This window comes from Leuresthes tenuis, unplaced genomic scaffold, assembly GCF_036924035.1.
Source record: "Leuresthes tenuis unplaced genomic scaffold, fLeuTen1.0.hap1 SCAF_12, whole genome shotgun sequence".
In the NCBI taxonomy this organism is placed as follows: domain Eukaryota; kingdom Metazoa; phylum Chordata; class Actinopteri; order Atheriniformes; family Atherinopsidae; genus Leuresthes; species Leuresthes tenuis.
Window position 1 is genome coordinate 14,794,603 of NW_027325366.1, and position 22,508 is coordinate 14,817,110.

Consider the following 22,508-nt stretch of genomic DNA (forward strand, 5'->3'; position numbering starts at 1 on the left):
ATTCTCGAGTGAAAGCAGGCTAAAGGGCCAAAAAGCTGTGTTGCATTTCCCAGCATGAGGCTCCATCCACCTTCAGAGCACATCAGTCGTGTTTTATTCCTTTACCAGCACTTATCTTCTGTCTGGACGACAACCAGCCGTCACCTGACGTAACGCGACCGGTGTGTGTGGCTCTGTGGGTGCCGGTGAGCAGGTAAACAAAACAGACAGACAATCTACACAGACTAAAGGAAGGTTCTCCAGAGTTCTGAGTCAATCAGAAGTGAGGTTTCCAGCCCCTGAGATCACATGAAAGTTACTTCCTTTGTTTTTTTCTCTTCAGAGTCAAATCCACATCCCAGAAAGCCCCAAGGCCTTCTGATTGGTCCAGATTTGACAGCTTTAGACGCACCATCCATCCATTCATTGGTAGTCTTTTTTTTTTTTTCTTTTTTTTTAAATCTTTAAATTAGTCTTTTCTTTGTGAAGGCACATGAGGCAAAATAGTTTGAAAGGCCACGGTGTGTTTCAGGTGTGATCATCGGTAGCTCTCCAACCCTCTGAGTGAATGATGTTCACCTGTATTACACAGCACTTTTAACCCTGCTATCGGTCAGCACCGCATTTCAAAACAGTTACACAGTCCCAGTGTGAGCTCCGCTGAATGTTCAGAGGTCACAGCAAGAGGCAGCAGTTGAGGTTAGGAAATGCTCTCTCTTTGGTCCGCTTTTGAAACAAAGTTCCAGCTGTCTCGAGCTCTCTTGAACTCCTCCACCTCCGTCTCAGGGTAATTTCTCTTAAAGAAACCAGCCTGCAAATCAGATAGGAAGTCAGAGACATGAGGCAGGTGTTGATTCTGAAACCAGGACACTGTAACATAAGAAGTTTACGAAAGGTGTTTTTTTTCCTCTAACTGAAAGCACCCAGAACTTAAAATATCATTTTCCTAATAGTTAAAAGATTATTCCAGCCTGTAGCTGTTTGCATAAAGTCAGTTGAAAGTGTGAAATGTCAGGATGGCAGCTCCAATTGAAGCAGATGACGCAATAGAGCAAAAAACATCGTTATTGGGAAAAGGGGTTTATGGTTCATTCACGATCAACAGAAAACATACCTGCAGAAAAACTAATTGATGTTAATATATATTAATAAATATATATATATATATATTTACCTTCCACAGACACCAGATGAGAGCTGCCAGGATGATCAATCCTATAATTAAACTGACAACAATGATGAAGATCTTCACCGCTGTTGAGGGTTTCGGGGAAAAAACAGCTTCCACAACCACCTGAAAATTTGCCACATGACATGTTTATATATCAAAACACAACAACCCTCAATGAGGCTTCATAGCAGGTAAAACAATGCAGAGGGAGAGACTCGTCTCCAGCTCAAACGCACTGATAAGTCTGAGTGGCTGCAGGGTGTTTTACCTGTGCGACAGGTTGACCCTGGATGAGGACGGTGTGAGGATCTTCTCTTGGATGTGACATCGTTGCTGTGTTCTCCAACTTCATGATGCCATGACGACCCTGAGACAGAGACAGACGTCAGGTGTTCGTCTACATGTGAAGCAGCTTGTTGTGTCTCAGCACAAAATTATTGACTGAGGTGTTTTACGCCAAGTTCCAGCTGCTGCCAAACACATTAGTGCCATTGCCCACTCTGTGATTAAGCAATCAGGTTACCGTAATGCAAGATTAACTCCGACTTTTAGAGTACATTTGACTTCTTGAGATTCTTCTCATATCAAATCAGAATACAAAGATTTTGTTTATTCCTCCAGGTTACAAACCTGCACACTAATCTGACCACTGGACCTGTGAACAACCATGGAGCAAAATGTGAAGAATTGACCTTATGACATAATGAAATAACAGTCTTAAGACATTTTGGGTCTCTAACGGGAGATTGAGGTGTTCTTTAATATGTGCATTTTCATACAGACGCAGAGAGTGGCCTTGCCTGCAATTATTCAGCTTATTTCTCAGAATCTTAAGATCTTATGTTGATGAACATCTTATGTTGTTATGCTGAACAGTGTGTGTGGTGGTTAGCATCGTTGCCTAAAAGCAAGAGGGTTCCTGGTTTGAATCCTGGCTGGGGCCTTTCTCTGTGGACTTGTTCTCTCTGTGTATGTGTGGGTTCTCTCGGTACTACGGCATCCTCCCACCGCCCAAAAACATGCATGTCAGGTTAACTGGTGACTCTAAATGGTCCCTAGGAGTGAGCGGGAGCGTGGATGTGGCCCTGTGATGGACTGGTGATCTGTACACTTCACACACCTCACACGACCCTGAATTGGATTTACCGGGTATAGAAAACGTATATCTGTATGTGTATCTGTATGTGTGTTGAGTTTCTGAGTGCTAATCAGCTGAAGTTAGTTCAAATTGAAGTTTTATTGTCATTTTTGTTTAGCCTATCAGTCAAGAGTGTCGCCAAACCTGTTAGCAGCAATCAGAGTGTAAGAAGCAATGTGATTTTAAATGAAAAAAAGACAAATAGTAAGATATTCAGAAGCCTGAACAAACCAAGAGCTGCAAAACAGTCTGTGTGGAGAGTTTTACTCGATTAAAATAATTCTTGATTATCTGGTCACACTGTGTGTGTGAGTGTGTTACCGGAGCTTGCAGCAGCACATCAGGGTTTAGGCTAATCTCCAGTTGGATGGTAGCATCTCTCCCTGCATCCAGGTTACCGAGACGACACACCAATCGCTCACACAGCACATCTTCGTGGCTACAAAACTGCACACACACATAAACCAATTCATCCACTGGAAGTCAGTGTGCAGTCTAGAATGTTGACCCATAATGTGTTTCTGAAGAATGTGTTCCTGGGGGGGGGGGGGGCATGTGTGTTTGTGTACCATTCTGCGGGTGGAGGATTCGGAGAAAAAAAAGATGAGCTGTTTGATGAAGGAAGCTTGAGGAACGTCACAGTCCTCGATGGTTGAAACAGTCGTGCTACTGAGTGAGCACACACCATGTGACGACTGCATAAAAAAGAAAAGAAAACACATGACAACATGTGGTATCACAAGCTTTCACTTGTGTTTAACTTGTTCTGTCAGTTATAACAGCTAACAAACCTCAATTATTACCACAACTACTGAAGTGATACTTAAGCTATTTTCTTCAAGTTTTGTGGATTGTTTTTTTTCTCCACCTCAGTGATGAACCACACAGACACTACAAATGGCTCATTTTTCTGCTACCGCTGCTGCTGCTCGTGTGGCTGTACCTGCCAGTCGACCACCTTCAGTAGTCTGTACGAGTAAGGTGCAAGGACCTTTGGCAGCGTAATGTCAACCACCGTGTCCGCTGACATGCTGGGACCAGAGTTTAACACCTGCAGGCGGACAAAACAACAGGAAAACCAGAAGTATCAAATTAATTCATGGCTTTGAAAACATTTGACACAAGCAAACGATGACTTGAAGAAAAACTTGATGGTGAAGTTGTGTTTGTCTATTTGTGATGGACGCCTATAGTCATGAGTTATCACTAAATCTAAAGATATGTGAACACCTGCTTAGATGTTGGACAGAGGAGCTGCAGATCCAACTTAAACAGAAATGTCTACCTTTGCTCTAAGAGTTCAGTTGCTCAAAAAAAACTGCTGAACTCTTAGACATTAACTAAATTATGACTGACGTTCAGACAATCGAGGGCAAAGTTTTAAGCAGCTAAGAAATTCTGACATTTACGAACAGCAAATGTTTGCCTTGATTTTCAGACCATATGGGAGTTAGTTATTGTTATGACAGTCTGCAAACCAGCAGTTAGTTTAAACTGACTTAAGAGAGCTATATCAAAATGGTCATGGAAACAGACATGAGCAACAAATCTATTTTATCTCCGCTTTCATTTCCTCCAAAAGGTCAGCACCGTGCTGCCAGCTTGAGTCATTTGAACAGATAATAGGAGAGGAAGTGGTAAAAGTCAAGGCAAACACGTGAATATTGTTTGCACTACTGGTCTGGACTACATTAAGATGCCTCAGTTTCAGGGTTTTGATACTGCATGCTAGCTCGAGCTGAGACGGTTACTCCCTGGGATGCTTGAATGGAGCACAGAAGCCTTGTTTCCACAGAACTTTCTATCAAATTTCATGTAAACTTTTAAAATGTCACACAACTAGAATCAAATGCATTTCCAGTCATTTTGAGCTTTGTGTCACAGTGACATCAAGAAGACAACCAAAACCAGTCTCCCTGACAAAGTGTGAAGAAATAAATGGAGAAAGATTTGACTCGTAAGTAAAACTGTCTGCTGTGGCACTGATCTGTTGGTTAATATCGCATACAGGTGCTTCAAAGTATACTTAAACTGAATGTAAAGATTGATTTAGTCTCCTTAAAGTCTGTTGCTTTTAATGGAACAGACTCTAAAGTCTTAGTTTAAAAAAGTGCCGTACGAACAAGAACTTTGTCCTCTAACATTTGTCCTCTTCGGGCTAATTAAAGGTGACATCTTTCAGCTGAGCTGCTGTGTGAGTGTGAGAACCACACCAACCTACCCTGTAGGTGTAGTTGAAATTTTCAGTGTAGCAGTTAGTTGAAATTGAGTCTTCATCTCCAAATACAAAAGAGGTGGGAGACACAAAACTGCAAACACAGAGACAGACATTAATAGTGGCTACATTTCTTAATTGAGATGTTTTGATGTTTTATCTGATCTATTTAATGACGTTCCTTTTAAATCATAAATTAGGTCACGTCTATTCATGCCGACTGACCTATGGATGGTGACACTGACTCCGTATTTGAGAGGAAGGATGAGCTTCATCACGTTGTCATGGAGATACTCCGCCATCTCATAGTTATCACTGCGGAAGAAGCAGATTTAGTGCATCGTCACACAGTTAACTTGCAAACGTCTCATCTTTCATGTTGTTTTCTGACTGAACTTTCTAATTAAACTGAGACAGTAACATTACACCGTGGATAAAAAATAGTCCCCACAAAAAATATAGAAGCTTTTGATATTCAAGTCAGTGTTACTGTGAAATCTTCCTTACTTTGACTTTAGTAAAAAATGTTTACTCATTCAAGACCACTTTCTTCACCTCTGCAAAAGGCTAAAAAGGTACTTACCTGCTGGTGTTGATGTGAATGACGATGTCACCAGGGGTGCTGTTCTGGTTGACATCGAACAGAAAGCTGACGTTCAGCTGCAAGAAAAAAAGAACGATTCCGTTTTCTTTTATTTTGTTGGAATCATTGAGTGTTTTAAAGCTAATACTGACATTCTTTGAGTTCCTCTCTTTCACATAGCTGTTAATATCTTCGTTATATGCTGAAGAAAATTATTTGTCAGAATTGCTGCTCTGTCTTTCTTCTGCAGGAAATTGCGATAGTTCAACCAATTGCAATCTATTGTAATTTTTGCGCTAAGTCATAGAAAATGAAGTTAACAAAAAAAAAAAAAAGAGAACAGAAACATGCACTGCTTTTGACCTCCAGAATGTGAAGTTCATTGCTAGTTACCAGACACTGGTTAATCATTTTGGTATAAAATCCTGGGGCTTTCCTTATTTGCACAACAGTGAGGCCACAGTGAGGTCAACACAAATTTGGAACCGTTTTCAGAGGAAATCGTTTTAATGGTGTAAACGTGGCCTTATGTAGATCACAAGGTCAGCATTTTTAGCTGTGTTCTTTTTTTAACACGCTATATTAACCCTACACTAACTCAACAGCCATGATAAAGATTACCAGCTACACTTGTGATGTTACCACTTAGCTCAAAGCAGTGCTGTACTGATGTGCAGAGCAGAGCAGCCGGTGTGCCTGCAGAGTTCTCTGATTGCTGTTGTAAAACTTTATTTAAATACACTTTTTAAAGAACAGTGTGTGATGTTACGAGGCTTACTTGGGAGTGGGCTGGAAGGACGTGGCTGGTGACGCCGCAGTCAACGCTCACCTCTGTAGAGTTGACCTCCTCTGTGACATCACAACTGACCACGTTGTGCTGCTGCTCACACAGATACACACAGGAAGTTTAAGACGTCGTTGTGCTCATTGACTTATTTGTGCAGTTAAACGCACAGATTTATACGCTGTTAAGTTTCACATTACATTTCAGATTGCTAGGAGCAGAATCCGCCCTGCCTGATTCAGGCTGCAGTGGCGATTCACAGGATATTGCACAGCATGCAACACAATTTCATGTCGCTGATATCGTCTTCATCAATGATTATCCCCTTATTTACAACAAAGACAAAGAAATGACTGCAGTTGCAGCTGTTCTTTTTTATAGAAACAGCCTACATTTGTCAGAGAGGTTCGCTGATTGTGATCATCAAATATGTCAAATAATAAAGTAATTACATTTTTTTGTGAGAGCATTTATGTTACATATCAGGCATACATGATAGATTGCTGTGTTCTGCTCAGATCAAGCATTTCCATGATATGATGGGAAAACAGACTATTCACTCATCATATTATCATTATTATGATCATAGAAGCTGATCTTCTGTTGTCCTTCTGTTGTATCTTCTGATCCGCCTGATTAACCAGGACTGAAATCTTAAATTCTGAAATCAACCTGTCTTTTACTGCCATATCTGCATGAGATGAACTCACGTTCTGCAACACTTTGATGTAGTGGATGTGGTTGGGAAACCGAAGGGTCAGTCGCGGCAGGAAGGCATCATCTCCAGAGTTCAGCAGCAAGGTTTTCAGTATGATGGTTTGTCCAGAGCCCAGAGCAAAAAACTTCTGCTTTCTGTTAATAAACAACAAGATCACTGATGCTATAGTCAGATCAACATGAAGTGTATATGTGAAAACCCTTTCAGTTTTGAGAAATTATCACTTCTGTTTTTGTTCTCGATAATGATACTGTCAACATTCTGTTACAGTGTTTCCCGCAAATTGATTTCTTTCGTTTCAGTCACTACAGTCAGTTTTAGTCTGCTGAATCTTCGAAGCTGGACGTCTACTCCTTTGTTACTAAACAAAAAACACCAAGCCTGTAGAGTGGAACAAGGACAACCAATGCCAGCTGTAGCCTGAACAGTGGAGGTTCAGAGCTAGTGTCTGTACAGAAAGTAAATAACCACAAACAAAACTTCTAGTTTAAAGACACAAACAAAATCAGTTGAGTGTGATATATGAGGGGACAATAGAGATTCTTTTCAAATGGGAACATTGTGGTTACACTTTCATGTCTTACTGCTCGTTTACTCTCTAGAAGCATGAAACAGCTGATCAAGTGATTAGTTATGTGAGCAACATCTTTGTTACGTCAGAAATGTGCATTTGTTTTCTTTTTCTTTTATGAAAAAACAAGGAAGATTTTAAATTTTTTGCAAATTGAAAATGCACTCAGACTGCACTCCTACTCCAGCTCTATTCTAAACTCTGTGAAATAAGATCCATTTAAACGTTTTCATCTCTTTCTCTTAAAGAAAAAGGATCAATATGCACACTAATATTTAACTTTTGATTCAGTCTATACTGTTATACACTGTATGTTTGTTTTTTTGTCATACCTCATTCAACAAAGATATAAAGAAAAAGCCAGCACGGTCCCGCTGGAACCAAGATAACAGCAAAAATGCTGGCTGACGTTGTAAATAATTCCTCCTCAGTGTGCCTGCAGCTAATTACATTCATGTGTTGTGAGGGAAAAAAAGCCTCTTGTTTTTTATTATTGGAGACCTAAATCACAAAAATCTTGTTTAACTTACATACACAAAACGCAGCTAAAGTGAGGCCATCACGACACTGATCTCTGTGTGACTCACATTTTTTAACAACTAAAACACAGATTTGCTCTTGTTTTAATATATTCCTCTTTGTCTTTTTCTTTGGGTTTCACACAGAATTCCAGCTGTGTGTGTTGTGTGGGTGTGTGTGTGTGTTTTCTTACTGTGGCAACACTAGTTGACTTGACAGCTGCATGTTGGTTGAGCAGTTCACCAGAGAGCATGAACGGGCAAACTGAGTCTGACAGGGCGAAAGAAGCAGAAGGTTTATGACACCAGTGATAATGAATGATTAAAGCAGTCATAATTCCCCTCATTGATGGCATTACAAACAGCTCCCATGACCTCTGACTCCTGACCTCACAGTTACAGATGATTAATAATAATGACCTCATGACTAACTCCAGCTGTGAATTCCTTCTTGTTAATTGTTCCTGCCCTGTTTTTATGAAGCAGGGGGACATGGGGTGGACACACAGGAGCAGGATGTTAGTTAATGTGCTGCAGATGAGTCGTTGCAGCTGGAAACATATCTCATTGGATGTTGTGCATCAGACCTCTGATCAGATTCAGTTTGAATCGGATACACTTTTTGACGGACAGACAGATCTGACAGTGATAATAATTAATTACCTTATGGGCTTGTACTGACAGTGTGTTTTATCAGTGCTACATTCTGGCTGTGAATTTAAAGCTTACAATACAATTCATAAAATGTTCTGTGTCGCTGTGTTGCATTAGCTGGTACCTGGTTGGTGATAGTGTTGCGGTGTCCCGCGCTCTGCTGCAGAATTGGTTTTATTGGAGGAAAACCTTTGGAGGAGGCTCTGTGGGCGCTTGTTTCTCTGAGACTGTATGAAACCTCAAACTTAACCGGAGTATAAATATCCTTGACATCCTTCTGTAGGGGGAAGAAAGAGGTAAAGAGAAGAGAAAAAATGTTGTTGTTTCTAAAGCTCATCCTGTGAGATATTCACTTTTTGTTTGCTTGTATCTAAAGGTATTACCCTTTGATAAGCCATGTGTGTTACACAAGTGAGATGGCCGTGCCGTGCTCTCACATGGCCCCTTGTGCTATTCGACGACCCGTTACCGTGGAAATAGAAGCGATGAGGGAAAGACGGTTTATGGAGGACGTCAGAGGTCAAATCATATTGAAACTCTAAGGATGAAAAAAGAAGACAATCCTTACATCTTCATCACCATTATCATAGTCAACTGCATTTTCGGTTGTTCGAGAACAGTAAGTTGGAAAACTTTATCAACATAAAATAGCTAAAAATCATATACATTAACAAACAGGAACTTCAGTCTTAGGAACTTTAAAGTACCTATAGCTCCTCTGTGGCGTCTGGATATGACATTGAAGCAGATGGTAACGTTGAAGCAGACAGTTTGAGTCGAATGTTCTCGGCACAGTGCCACCTGCTGGTCAATGTGATTGGGCAGAGTCAAAGATGCCTTCACCTGAATCACTGGACGGGTCCTACAGGGTACAATCAAAGGAACTATTACAACATGTTAACTGGGCTTCAGTGCAGTGCTACAACAGAGTTGGATTTGGGAGACATTTATTAGCTGTAGTTGTAGTAGTAGTAGTATGCCCTGTATTCCTGCAGTAACACTTAGGCTAAAAATATGTTTTCATGAGGAAGCTGCATTGTAGATTTACCTGAGAACCACGGCTGAGTCTGACAGGAACGCACCAACTGCCACATCTGTAGAGACACAGTTTAAACGTATTTAAACAGGTCAAATAAAAACAGAAATGTACAATACAGTAGAAGCTGTGACTGAATAAATCATTTACCCGGATAGCCATTATCATCTATATCAATGCCAGAGCTCAGCGACTGTCCGAACATCCTCAGGTCACGACCGAGAGAGGATCCCGTAATCCTCTGAAGCATCAAAACCACATCAAGTGAACATCACAATACAAGACTTTTTCAAATAGTTGGCACTTCTTAATTAATTACGCTATTCTACCAATTCCAGTGTTATCTGGATCACTTCAGTTACAAGTAGCTCCCTATTTAAGGTTCTCAATAAACTTTCAATATGGTGCACTGCAAAAATGAACCTAATCTACTTAGAAGTGCCTGAAAATCCATCAAGACTAACAGATTAATCTTTTCGTTTTTACACAAGACAATCAAAACTTCACTGTTTGCTCTTTAATTGTTACAGAGTACTGGTTTAGGATTGATCCGAGTCTCCATTTGTCTCATTTTGATTTGTCAAACAAAATATTTTGTTGTATGCATGTCTTCAAATTTGTTGCTGCCACTGTTTAATGTGAAGGTAAAAATAAGTGCACAAACAGTAAGTGAACCTTGTCAGTTACGTGCGATATCTAAAATATCTTGAAATAAGGTCATGTTGATATCCAAGAAAGGTTTAATTACCACCTCTCGACATTTGAAATAGTGTGTTCAACAAAACTTTGAATTGTTTCAGTGTTACTGGATTCAGCACAGTATTGTGTAAACATGCGAATTCCTCTGATCTTAATCTGTATTGATGTTTGTACCTGGGACGGAGTTTGTGAAATGCCCTCCTTCCTGCCATTGTAGATGTAGATGGCGCCTTTCAGATCCTCTTCCTGTGGGGCACCAACTGCCACATCTACACGCACACAATCATACACACACACACACAAGTATGTGTTACCATATTTGTGTAGACTCTTGTTGTCCTTTGCCCGAAATCTCAAAATGTAATGATACATGTGACAGCTTGATTGACAGGAAGACTTTTGACATTGTACCATTCACTTCAATGTCTTTTCAATATGAAGCTGATGAAAAGAGACAGTAAAGCTGAAGCTGACTCGAATGTTTTGAATTGCTTGTTCAACTGCTTTGTTGGACAAAATAAGGTTTGGTGCACAATTTCACTGTGCGACAAGAACGAAATTTAATTTAAATTCAAAAGCAGCCTGTTGAGATGCAACCTCAATTCTCAGTCTCAACGAAAACCAAAGGATTCATTCAGGGACCATATACGTCTGTAAAAAACCTCATAACAATACATCAACTAGTTGAGATATTTCAATCTGAAGCAAAGAGTTTGACAGACCATCAATGTCTCCTAATTAAAAATCCACAAGTTATTGGACAATTCAAAGGTTACTCTGTGTTTTGGAAAGTGGCTTGGACCTTTTATCATCTCCAAAAGTAGAAGTACAGTGCAGCTGGAAAACATTCAGCAGGTTGAAAGTATTTAAAACAATGTAAACAAACATGAGAAAATGCCAGCTTGGTCCTTTAATATTTAACCAAAGTCTTTTGAAGATGTGAAGGTCTGAAAGTCTTTTTTCCACAAAGAGACAGCCACTGGAACACACACACCGCTTAAACACAGTCCTTATTCCGTTGTTTCAGAGGAATTTATATCGACTTGCCTGAACTATAACTTAAACCTAATCTCAAACAAAGTCTTCATTCAGAAATTCATGATTACCATCTGGCTTTCTGTCCCCAAAAAACATATATGAGCCCACATGTGACATGTATGTGCAAACAACGTGAGTGATACAAGCACACACACAGCTTTTTATCTAGCTGTAGCAGATTACAGGGCATGTTCAGTTTGAGAGCAGCAACAGTTTGTCATTACTGTTCAGTGAAGTTAATAACACACTCCACCCTTCACACACACACACACAAACACAAATGAGATTCATGTTCTTGTACGTGTAAAGGCGGCGAGTTAAAGTAAAGGTGACGCTTCCTCATCAGGAAGTGACAACTGCTGTTGGGGTGGCAGGTTTTGGCACAGTGAAACTGAGTTATTGGATGAAGTTGTGGTGAGAGCGAAAGACGCTTAAACCTCCCAAATACCCACTGTTGAGGTGCCCTGAGGCAGAAATGTTCATTCACAGCTGCTCAACTTGAGCTACTAGGTGGACAACTGAAAATGTACTGGTAGCATTAGTATTAGTAATGTCAAAACCAATACAGTGGACATGATTATTAGTAGTATTTGGAATAAAAGTTATTTCTAACATCAGAAGAAAACCGTAAAGCAGTAAAAGCAGCACCGCAGAACCATTAGAGACATCAATAATCATTTTATCTGCAGCCATACAGGTGGCATTAGTAAGAAACCAAGACAACCTGGATTGATTATATTTTGTTGCAATTGCGTTTCTGCTGCATTTCATTTGCTTTGAAAGCCAGAACTCAGAGCTATGAAAGATGTCACAACATCATAACAGAAATGTTAGCAAAATAACTGTCTGATACATTTACACTGGTACAAGCAGCAGTGTTTCTGACAGTTTTGTGCACAATTTAACAGAAACTGATAGGTCAAACTATGCACATGCAGGAATTACCTGGGTAACCATCATCATCCAGGTCTCCCAGGTCAGCAATGGTCTCTCCAAACCGAGCGGCAAAGGCATTGCTGCCACTTAGCTGAAACTCCGCCTCCACCAACTTCGCCTGGGGCAATTTTGTGAGGAAACCGACAAAATTTTTGTCATACAGAAATGTCAGAACGGCCAGGAAAAATAGTAAAATTGTGAAGGCTACATTTCCAGTTTTAGGGTCCTGCTGTTGTATAAGGATTTAAGCACAGCAACCGACAGCAGAGCCTGATCCCATTGTCTGCTCTATTAATCATAATAAATGTTCTTACCTGCCCCTCATTCATGTACACGTGGACTCTTCCCTCCTCTCGAGTGGAGCCTGTCGCCATGGGAGCACCGACCAACAGGTCTGACAAACCATCAGCGTTCAGATCTATCACACATACACTGGATCCAAAGTAAGATCCCAGCTACACAAAGACAAACACACGTCAGTCAGATGCTAACTGTTCCACTGTTATGAATCAAAGATGCTTATGCTAAATTCATTCTTACTTCTTTTCCAGACACTTGGGAGACAACCTTCAGCCAGGTGTTGTCTAACGTGAAAATATAGACCTGCAACGTTCAGACACAGATTTTCAGTAACAACTATCGATAGAAACACGAGGGAGAGATGAACTGCATTGCTGTTGAAAGCACAAATACCAGGTGAAGTTGATACACAGATTACAAGTTCTCTGTTCCTACCTTTCCCTTTTGGTGAAATTGTGGCGCACCACCTACCACTTCCATGGTAGAAGGACCCAGGAAGTGGCCAGCTCCAACAGAGTAACCTGAACAGCAACAGGATACGTTGTCATGTTTTAAGTGTTTACTCAAGTATTCATATCACGTACAATTTTCGTTTTAATCATACTACTCAACCTGGAAAATACTGTTTTATTCTACAGTTTAATATGTATCTCCTATTGAGTTTAATTTTACAGGAGCAAACTGTTGAGAATTAAAGTTTTTATTCTGAAAAAGTCTTTAGTGCAGTTGTGTTGCAGGTGTGTTCTGTCAGGAAGGAAATGCATCAGTACGGCTGCTACTTCTTTTGTTGTTCACACTGCTGCCACGAAAGCTGTACTGCAGCATACTTTAACTGCTGCCACCACTGCTGACCGTGTTTCAATAGGCCAAACCCCACCCCAGCATCCCCCTCAAGGCTTTCAGTCTCAGAGCTTCCTCTTTTGGGGGAAGTTGGTTTCACTGTTCCCAGCTATTAGGTGAGTTGAGTTCCACGTTTCCTCAGCCACGAGGTCAGACGCTGAAGCTAAACTGTCCTGCTGTCTTCATTCAACATTTACAAAGGAATCCATTCCATCTGCGATGGATAATTTAATTTCTATTCGTTTCCTAGAGAAGTCCACATGGCTTCCATAGTTAGGATAATACACGCTGTTGTTTCAGCACAATCTCTCCTGTGCAGAAGAATGAGCCACTGGTTGACTCAAACTAACCACACTTTTACTGTGACTCAAAACTTTACATTTCAACTTAACTATACTTTAAGTTCTCTGCTCCACACGTCTTTTCTAAAGTTTGTATTTGTTAAACTGAATGTGACAAATTCCACTTTGTGTGAAAAACCCAGCTCTACAGAGACAACAAGACTTAAGGAAATAACTGTGCCTGCCCAAGAAGTGTGTTGACAAATAACTCCCCAGCAATCTGTCTTTTTTTATTCAAACCTTGTTTTTTTGTTCTAAATAAAGACAAGATCATATCATTTGTTTATGAGTGATATTTAAATGAGCTGGTTGGTGGATCCATCGCATTTTCACAACCAAATGCTTGCTGGTTTCCCCTGTTTCTGGCCAACCCCCTGCTTACTGTAACTTCACATATCATCCAACACAAATGTACTAATACTCAATTTTGTTCATACAACTTTACAGTATGAAACATTTTCAGAAATGGGTAGAAAAACAAAGTGGCAAAACATGATAACAGTTTCAGAAGTTCCTCTGTCAGTTAAAATAGCGTGACCAAATTTGGTAAAGACTATGGTTTTAGTTAAGGTTGCAGTGGTTTTGGCTGAGGTGAATTTCATGGAGAGGAAACTATGCTAAAACAAAGAGTGACTCCTCAAGACTGAGTGATTCTTTCTTACTATGAAAACAGATACATTATACTCGCAAGGACCCCATGCTTGAGTCCTACATGGGTCTTTGCAACACACATCTGCCCACACACCAGTGGTATTATCATCTAATCGTTCGTCTGTTGCGCAAATATGAAGATGTATACTGTGTCTAGAGAAAAACACTTCACTGTGAGAACATCACACCTTTCTGTATGGCTTCCTGTTCAGCGTACATACAAAGCGATGCATGTGTGAAACCTCCCAAAACCTTATCTTTGTTTTCCTCTTTAACACAATAAAGTCCTGACCTTGGATTTCACTTCAGCATCTTTCTACTTGCCAAAGTCCCACCAAGTTAATTGAAATCACGGTCCTCCTCAGTTTGTTACATAACAAACTCTCAGTGTCTAAACCTGTTAGTGATGTAATATGCACAACTGAGTCGAGGTACAGTTACAGCTCGCTGAACTCAATTGGCCCACCATCCTTGTCCCAGTAAACATGCAACGGGAGCAGAATCGAGTTTGTCAGAAGATGCAGCAGTTATAAGAATCGGGATTTTATTAGAGCAGAGCAATATATACGATGCCTTGCAAACGTATTCACCCCCTTGGCTTTTTACCTATTTTGTTACATTCCAACCTGCAATTTAAAATTTTAATCTTATTTTACATGATTGGATCTGCACAAAATAGTCTAAGTTGGTGAAGTGAAAGGAGAAAAAATATATATATAAAAAAATAATTAAAATAAATGAAAAACTGAAAATGTATCCACCCCCTTTGCTATGAAGCCCCATAAAGTTCTGGTGCAACAATTACCTTCAAAAGTCACATAATTAGTGAAATGAAGTCCACCTGTGTTTAATCTAAGCATCACATGATCTGTTAGTACAAACACACCTTTTCTAAGAGGCCCCAGAGAATGCAAAGCCACTAAGCCAGATGCATCACACCATGAAGACCAAGGAGTTCTCCAAACAAGTCAGGGACAAAGTTGTTGAGAAGTGCAAGTCAGGGTTGGGTTATAAAAGAATATCCAACTCTTTGATGATTCCCCCAGAGCACCATCAAATCCATCATCTTAAAATGGAAAGAACATGGTACCACAACAAACCTGCCAAGAGAGGGCTGCCCACCAAAACTCACAGACCGGGCAAGGAGGGCATTAATCAGAGAGGCAGGAGGTAACCCTGACTCACTGTAAGTGAGTGGGAGTTGACTCGTTGTCTTAAAAGAGCTTTGTAGCTTTTCAGTCAAAATTTCTGAGAGCAGCCTTATTGGAAACTCCTGTGCATTGATGTACACTTAAACTGATTGGACTTCCAATGCCCACTTGAATCTAGTTGGCTATATAGATGCAGAGTGATTTTTATCTCCAACCACGTAACTTGGATGTGTTAGCTCGGTTTTAGAAGCTTGATTTTGTACAATTTCAGACAACCAGGTTTACATGTAAGTCCAGTTTTGGTCAGACTGACACAATACTTCAATTTTTTTTTTCTACTGTCGTGCATATGTGCTTCGAGACTTCCAGAAGTCTTGCTGTCATAGTAAGGCTGAGTTTTTCAGGATCAGATAGGCAGATGGCACAAACTTTTTTTTTAATTTATTTTTTTTAAAAAGGGTTCTCAAATCAGCAAATTAAAATGCAGATGTGTTGTGTCCACTGACAAAAGTTTTATAGAAGTGGGGTTTGAAGTTTGAATATCTGCTTGCATCCTATTCTACTGCACAGAAGACCTGTTGAATGTCAAAAGGTCTGTCCATCTGATCCACTCTGTAAGATATGGATGTTTTCAGCTCTATTTTGCCACAAAATTCATTTGGAATATTAAGGTGAGCAACAGTGTAAGAAAACACAGACAATGAGCTGTCTAAATGAAGCTATGATTATAATTTTCATTTAGTAAGCAATGCTGTTGTTTGGGAAAAAAAACAGCTATTTACAAAAAACAGCTTATGTGTTTATTTATTTTTTTTATTTATTTTTTTAGGGGGTGTGGTTGGTTTCTTTGATGGCTTTGGAACATTAATGTAGTAAAAGGACACACTGAACTGAGAGGTATATTTGCATTTTCTCAGTTTCAATTTGTGGCGCCATTTCATTTGGCTTTTCACAGTCAAATTTAAATACAGCTGCGGTTCTGTGGTTTTATGTCATCCCTCAATGCTTTCACAGAGACACTTTGTACATCCTCACCTTTTGTGCATGCACATATCACAGGGTGAGATGATATCTTAAGCATGTCCGCTGATGGTAAAGAATCTTGAAAACTAACAGTGCATTTGCATTACATGTGACTAAAGTTTTGTTCAGAGTGAAATTCAACTTAAGACCATTTCAGATATCCCCTGTTTAAAAGTGATGACTGCAGCATGAGATAAAATACTATGTAACAGACTCGGGTAAAACTTTCAGCACACAAACTATGGAAATTAGGTTAATTATGCTAAATATGTGAAAGTATGGTCAGGAATACAAACTGTACAACTGTAGTGGAAACACATCATCCCAGCTCAGTTAAGTCTAGGCGCAGAAAAATACCATATTAGCTATAGTATTACATTAGCAGTACAGTTGCAGTAGCAGGTGTATAGTTACCCAGGTAGCTTCCAAAGCTGACAACTCCAGTCCCATCGTCTACATATGCTGACAACACTTTACTGGATGTGTTGAAGACCAGAAGCGAACCCATCCAATAAGACGTTCCTGGTGCTCCCATGATGATCAGGTCCTGAGGAGGATAGACCCTCTATGTATGATGCATTCTATAATCAAAGCTCTACTGCAATTATCATACTGAATGTGTGACATGTTTCTAACAATCACCAAACTTGATTTAATGTAGAAGTGGAGTCAATAAGTTGACAAACTTTGTTCGGTTTTCAAAAAGAGATCAACTTCCACTTTTCAAAATGATGAGCATGCAAAAAGCAGATGGCTTCTATAAGCTCCTCTATTTAAAAACATGATGCACTACTGAATGGATCACATTATTTTGCTGGTATAAACGTGGAAGAGAAACAAGATTTAACTAAGTCTGTAGCCAGGGTGTTACTGACCTCTGTCAGGAAGTTGGAAATGCCCGCCTGACATGATCCATAATCCTCACCAAACTTCTTCTGATGGTCTGTAAGAGACAGTTAGAGGTGTTAAGAGGTGAAGGTGAGCGAACAATAAGAAGAGAAATGTTTCTAGTCTGCAGTTTAACAGCTGCTGGTTTCACACACACACACACACACACACGTTTGTATGGCATGGTTAGGGTATCTTTATCAGGTTAGACAACAGTTCATGTTAGAGTCAGTATCCAAGAAATACATGAGCTCTAAAACCAAGTATTATCCCTCAAACAACATTTAGTAGCTACTCAGGCCTTCAGTACAAGCATTTGGAGAAAATACTAAACTGAACCACAGTAGGGCAACCTACATGACATCCTTTACTTGCAGCAACTTTTCTTTTTGCTTTCTGTATTAGTTTACAACAACCAACACTGAAACGTAATTGCCAGGAACACCCCTTAAGTAGCAACGGAATCTGTATGTTATCACTGGCCAGGTCTGACCACTTCTTGCCTTCCCATCCTTCTGTTGTCAAAAGTAAAGATATGATGATGTTAACATATTTTGGTTGTGACAGAAAGTGTGTTCCAACATAATTTACTCTCTCAAATTTCCTGCAGTTTCTGGTACGCTGCAATACTGGAAGCTACACTCAAAATTCAAGAAAGGTATTGTGGAGGTTAGAATATTTTTGTATCCTGTGTGTATATGCAGTGTTTCTCAGTGTTTTTATACCTTTGTAGCAGGGGATAATGTGCTGGAAATGTGTCAGGTCACTGCCATAGCGATAACAGACCCCATTGGGCAGCTTGTTGCTCTGACTGTCTGTTCTTGAGTAGTGGACGTTCTTCCAGCGGTGTGCACACGCCTGAGCACAAACATACAGCATTGTAACACCAGACAACATGTGACAAGGACTCATTATTAAGTCTCACGTTAGCAGCAAAGTGTTGTTACTCTGCAAATGCGCAAAAGATGTGCATCCCTGCCACGAGGTGTGCGTGGATCACCAAGTGAGCCCGAGGCAAGAGAGAAAAATAAAAAAAAAGGGACGAGTAATCTGACGCAATGATTGACAGCACGAAGCATCTGACCAATCAGCAGTAAGATGAGCCGACAGACAGTCAGATGCAGGTGGAGAGATGGCCTCCAAATGAGTCGGGAGCAAGCAAAAGAAAGAAAAGGTCTACACAAGACGAGGCTCGTGCTTCATTTGAAGGTGGGTATGTTGTTGAAATGAAAACTAAAAACTTTGTGACATGCAACAGACTAAATTGTCAGAACATTCATGAAAAAAGATTGATAAGAGTTATAAAAAGGACTGAGAACACAAATTTAGCATTTAAAGGTGGCCATTGATCATCAAAATATACATGAGGGAAGAAACACAAGCAGCCCCAATGACCAGTTACAGAGAGTATGTGTGCGCCTTACCAGGACATGCCCTCCGTTTTCTGCAGGCTGTCTGGACAGACTGACGCCCAGCCACTGGTGATCACTCTCAGCTTCACATGTCTTCCCACAGTTTGACGCTTCTGCACACACATCCACACACAAACTGACCACACTGCTGACATGACAGTATTTTCCATCTTGTCTGTGTCCTCCATGCTGCTGGTAAAACATTACTTTCATCGACCCATACTGCACTTTTCTAGGCAGTATGAGCATATCTAACATAATGCTTTATTACATACAGTGATGCAACAGTAAGCATGTAAGGTTATTTCATGTGTTTACCAAAAATCTTCCATCTTAAGACTTCCATACTTGAAATGACAGAATATTGCTGAGATAATGATGAGGAAACATTTAACACACAAACCCGCAGGCATTTGGTGGCAGTCATGGGGCTTTGTTGTGATGTCACAGCGGAAAACAGCTCCTGGAGATTGAACGGACGGACTGGACGACACATTTGCTACTGGAGCTCCAACCACCAACCTGAGAGGGAAGGACAAGCAGTTGAAAAGTGATGTGTTTTTCTATCTGAATGGAGTGCTTGTGTGTGAAGCATCAAAGAGCTTCTCTCATAGGCAAGAATTGGCTAATTAGTGTGTGTACACACACATACACACACGCGCACACACAGTGTGCAACTTAAAGAGAATTAATATAATAACTAATTGAATGTAACTTTACAATTGTCTGCATCTCTGTAAGAAAGTAGTCAATTTTTTTTTCATTTAAAGCTCACAGTTCATGAAAGAGGAGATTAATCATAAAGTCATGCTTCAAAATGTGATTCAGCCTCCACATAGATGATCTACGTCAAATAAATGCAACATTAGCAGCAGATCAGGTCACTTTGCAAACTTACAGAAAACTAATGTCAGTACAGCATTAACACTAATAAAGGCTTAGAGTTCAACAGAGGATCACAGTGAAAACAGTACTGGAAAGGTCAGTCATGACTGATTAACAAGTGATTAACAAATGACTAAAGGAGGATGAATAATTAATTAATTGAAAATTAAAAGACAATACATTGTAGATCAACAGAGGATCAATAACCGATTAATATATGTATGGTAGAGTCTCGATGGTGGATCAATAATGCCAGTTAAATTCATATCCATACCATTTTTTAGCATTATGGCGATGCAGAAGCACTGAGTATCCAAACATGGAGGAGGGGGGGCCACTGAACTCAATGCTGTGTTCCTGATCCAGACTGTAGCCTGTGCCAGGACAGACCAGGACCAGGATCTGAACCAGAACTACGACCAGGACCGGGATGCAGAACACCTGCACGCTGTCCCCTAAGTAGCCCATGCTGAAGGACAAACTGGACAAAAACAGAGAAAATACTATGATCAATCAATAACAATCAATACACATGAGATGCACACAAATGTCTATGTGCGTGTGCACATGGTGTTTGTTCAGAGCTTGTTCTCAACTTCATCGAGACTCTAAAGATCAGAAAGTATCAAATACAGAGCTTTCGTCAGCTTGAAATTCGGTATATTTGCCAAGAATAATACAAACTGCAAAACTTCTAATTAATGAATCAGATTTTGTTTGAATGTCTCGCTGTAAGAACTGCAGCTAGCATGGGTGACTAATTAAATAAATTGTCAGACATTGAACATGTCTTTTTTCAGGAATATATTGGGCATTGTGTTTAATAACTTTCTTGCTATGAGAGAATGAGGCTTCCCATAAATCTCAACAGTTAATAGAATGGAATAGACCACCAAGGTACAACAAAATTGTGGATACAGCATGAAATCACTTAACATAAATACTCAAAATTGTTCAAAAGTATCAAAAAATACCTAGCAGCTTAGTCAAGGCTCACTAAGTCGCTTGTGCTGTATTCAATAAAGGAAACAAATCAAGCTGCTGTTTTGCCAGCAGTTACACAGACAAACCCGGTCTATCAAAGTTCCATGTGACAACTTTTTAGCTGATGCCTTTCAGTCTGACATTTTTTTTCCTGATGCTGTTCAGTATGACAACTTTTGTGCTGATGCCTTTCAGTCTGACATTTTTTTTCCTGATGCCGTTCAGTATGACAACTTTTGTGCTGATGGCGTTCAGTGTGACATTTTTTTCTGAGGTTGTTCATTGTGAAATGTTTTTTTATGATGCCTTTTGGTCCGATGATTTTTTTTATGTGGCTGTTTGGTGCGAGGTTTTCCTGAGACCTTCTACCTTTTTATCTGAGGATCTGACTCTGAAGCCTGATGCTGAGGATGTCCTAAAATGTACTCCTGGCTGTAGCTGAATAGCTACCACACCTCGAAGTGTGGTATCAATCATCTCATCTAAAAATAAGCTTAAAAAGGCAACAGAGCATATTTTCCAAATTAATAAACTGTCAGATGTGCTCAGAGTTTTCCACGCAAGTTTATGTCCACATTCTAATCCTGACTCTGAAGAAAACTGGGCTGCAGCTCCTCTCAGAAAGAGAACACATCATGAGTTGTGAAAATGTTGAGAAGTGAACACAGATACAGGCTAATCAAATGTCTGATGCTAGTGAACTAACTCGATGCGAGGCTTGTGTATTCTAGTGTTCATGTTGACTGAACTTTTAATGTTTGATGACGAGTTAACATTTCAAAACGAGAATTTTTACTCTGTGGTTAATACATCACTCCATCGCAATTATCCCACATTTGTTTAGATTTTAAATGTGATTACTGAAGTTACTTTCTTCAAATGTTTAACACCAGCGTCTTCAAAGTTTATTTTTCAATCTGACAAACTATCGAGGTAAGCGGTTTAATAGAAAATTGTCGAATGAGAAAATTATTTGTAAGCGTTTTTAAGAGTATTTATCGATTCTCTGCTCATCTAGTGATTTATTTGTTGACTAACGGTCTTAGTTTTCGAGGTTACATACCGCTCAGACAGCTGGGAGCCTCTCCCGGGTAAGACAGCAGCTCTCCCGGGTCAGACTCTGGGTCCACTCGGTACTGTCTTAGGCAGACTAAAAAAGAGACGAAGTTTGTCGATTAAGTCCCCTTCCACGTTCCCGGAGTGACTTCGGCGTGAAACCTCCTGTTGCTTCTCGGTCAGTTAACTGTCTTATTCGTGAGCAGGTTGCGCACTCGGTGTTTTATTTAAAAAAAAAAAACTAACTGTGTTTGAAATAAAATAACACTTACGAAATAGTCAGTAAAAACTAAACTTAATTTGAGTTTGAATGAAACTGAGAGCTGACTGAGCGCGCGGAGACTCTCCCTCTGTATTCGTGTGCGCGCGCGCGTGTGTGTAACACCGTTTCCCCTTCAACCCAAAATCCGCCCAGACTCAGGGCTCGAGGAGAGCACGCGGCTCCTTCGCTCTCTGCTTGTGTGTGCGTGTACGTGTGTGTACGTGTGTGTGCGTGCGTGCGTCGGAGCGCGTGTTTGTGTACGCCCCCGCCGTTGTGTGTTCCTCCTCAGTTATCGCCAAAGTGTTAATGCACTAAGTGTGGTTGTAATCTCATTGTGCTGTCTGAACGCAGAGGCAAACATGTACTCAACAAACACAGAACTGCTTCGGAAACAACAAATAAGATAAATATGCGGAACATCTTCTGAACCATGCTCTTGCTCTTACAAGTACATGCTCTACAACCTACTCTTTTTACTGAAAACTTGAGTTTTGGGGGGGGGGGTTTGTGTTTTTTTCAATACACAGAGATTTAAAGTGTATTGTGTATTAAATTGATAATTTGTCAATGTACATATCATTCATAGTACTTTTTTTAAAATGGGAAGTCCTGCTGCATATTTCTGTTTCATCACTTTCTCAAATGACGAAAATTAAAGCAGTTTGTTAAACTAAC

The 22,508-nt window shown here is 40.1% G+C and overlaps 1 protein-coding gene across 1 annotated transcript; it reads right to left on the reverse strand.

Moving 5' to 3' along the window:
- Positions 1-168: 168 nt before the first annotated feature.
- On the reverse strand, positions 169-21,924 carry itga4 (integrin alpha 4). Its single transcript, XM_072396572.1, has 29 exons — positions 21,579-21,924; positions 19,806-20,012; positions 19,050-19,168; positions 18,659-18,759; positions 17,960-18,092; positions 17,222-17,289; positions 16,761-16,893; positions 12,776-12,861; positions 12,581-12,643; positions 12,355-12,495; positions 12,050-12,158; positions 10,241-10,335; positions 9,518-9,608; positions 9,380-9,425; positions 9,039-9,193; positions 8,715-8,869; positions 8,456-8,608; positions 7,872-7,948; positions 6,581-6,722; positions 5,865-5,966; positions 5,087-5,163; positions 4,729-4,818; positions 4,510-4,597; positions 3,232-3,339; positions 2,858-2,983; positions 2,610-2,735; positions 1,419-1,517; positions 1,154-1,273; positions 169-790 (listed from the first exon to the last, which is right to left on the reverse strand). Exons 2-29 carry the CDS (start codon positions 19,997-19,999, stop codon positions 680-682), a joined length of 3,108 nt encoding a protein of 1,035 aa, XP_072252673.1. The 5' UTR covers positions 20,000-20,012; positions 21,579-21,924; the 3' UTR covers positions 169-679.
- Positions 21,925-22,508: the final 584 nt, after the last annotated feature.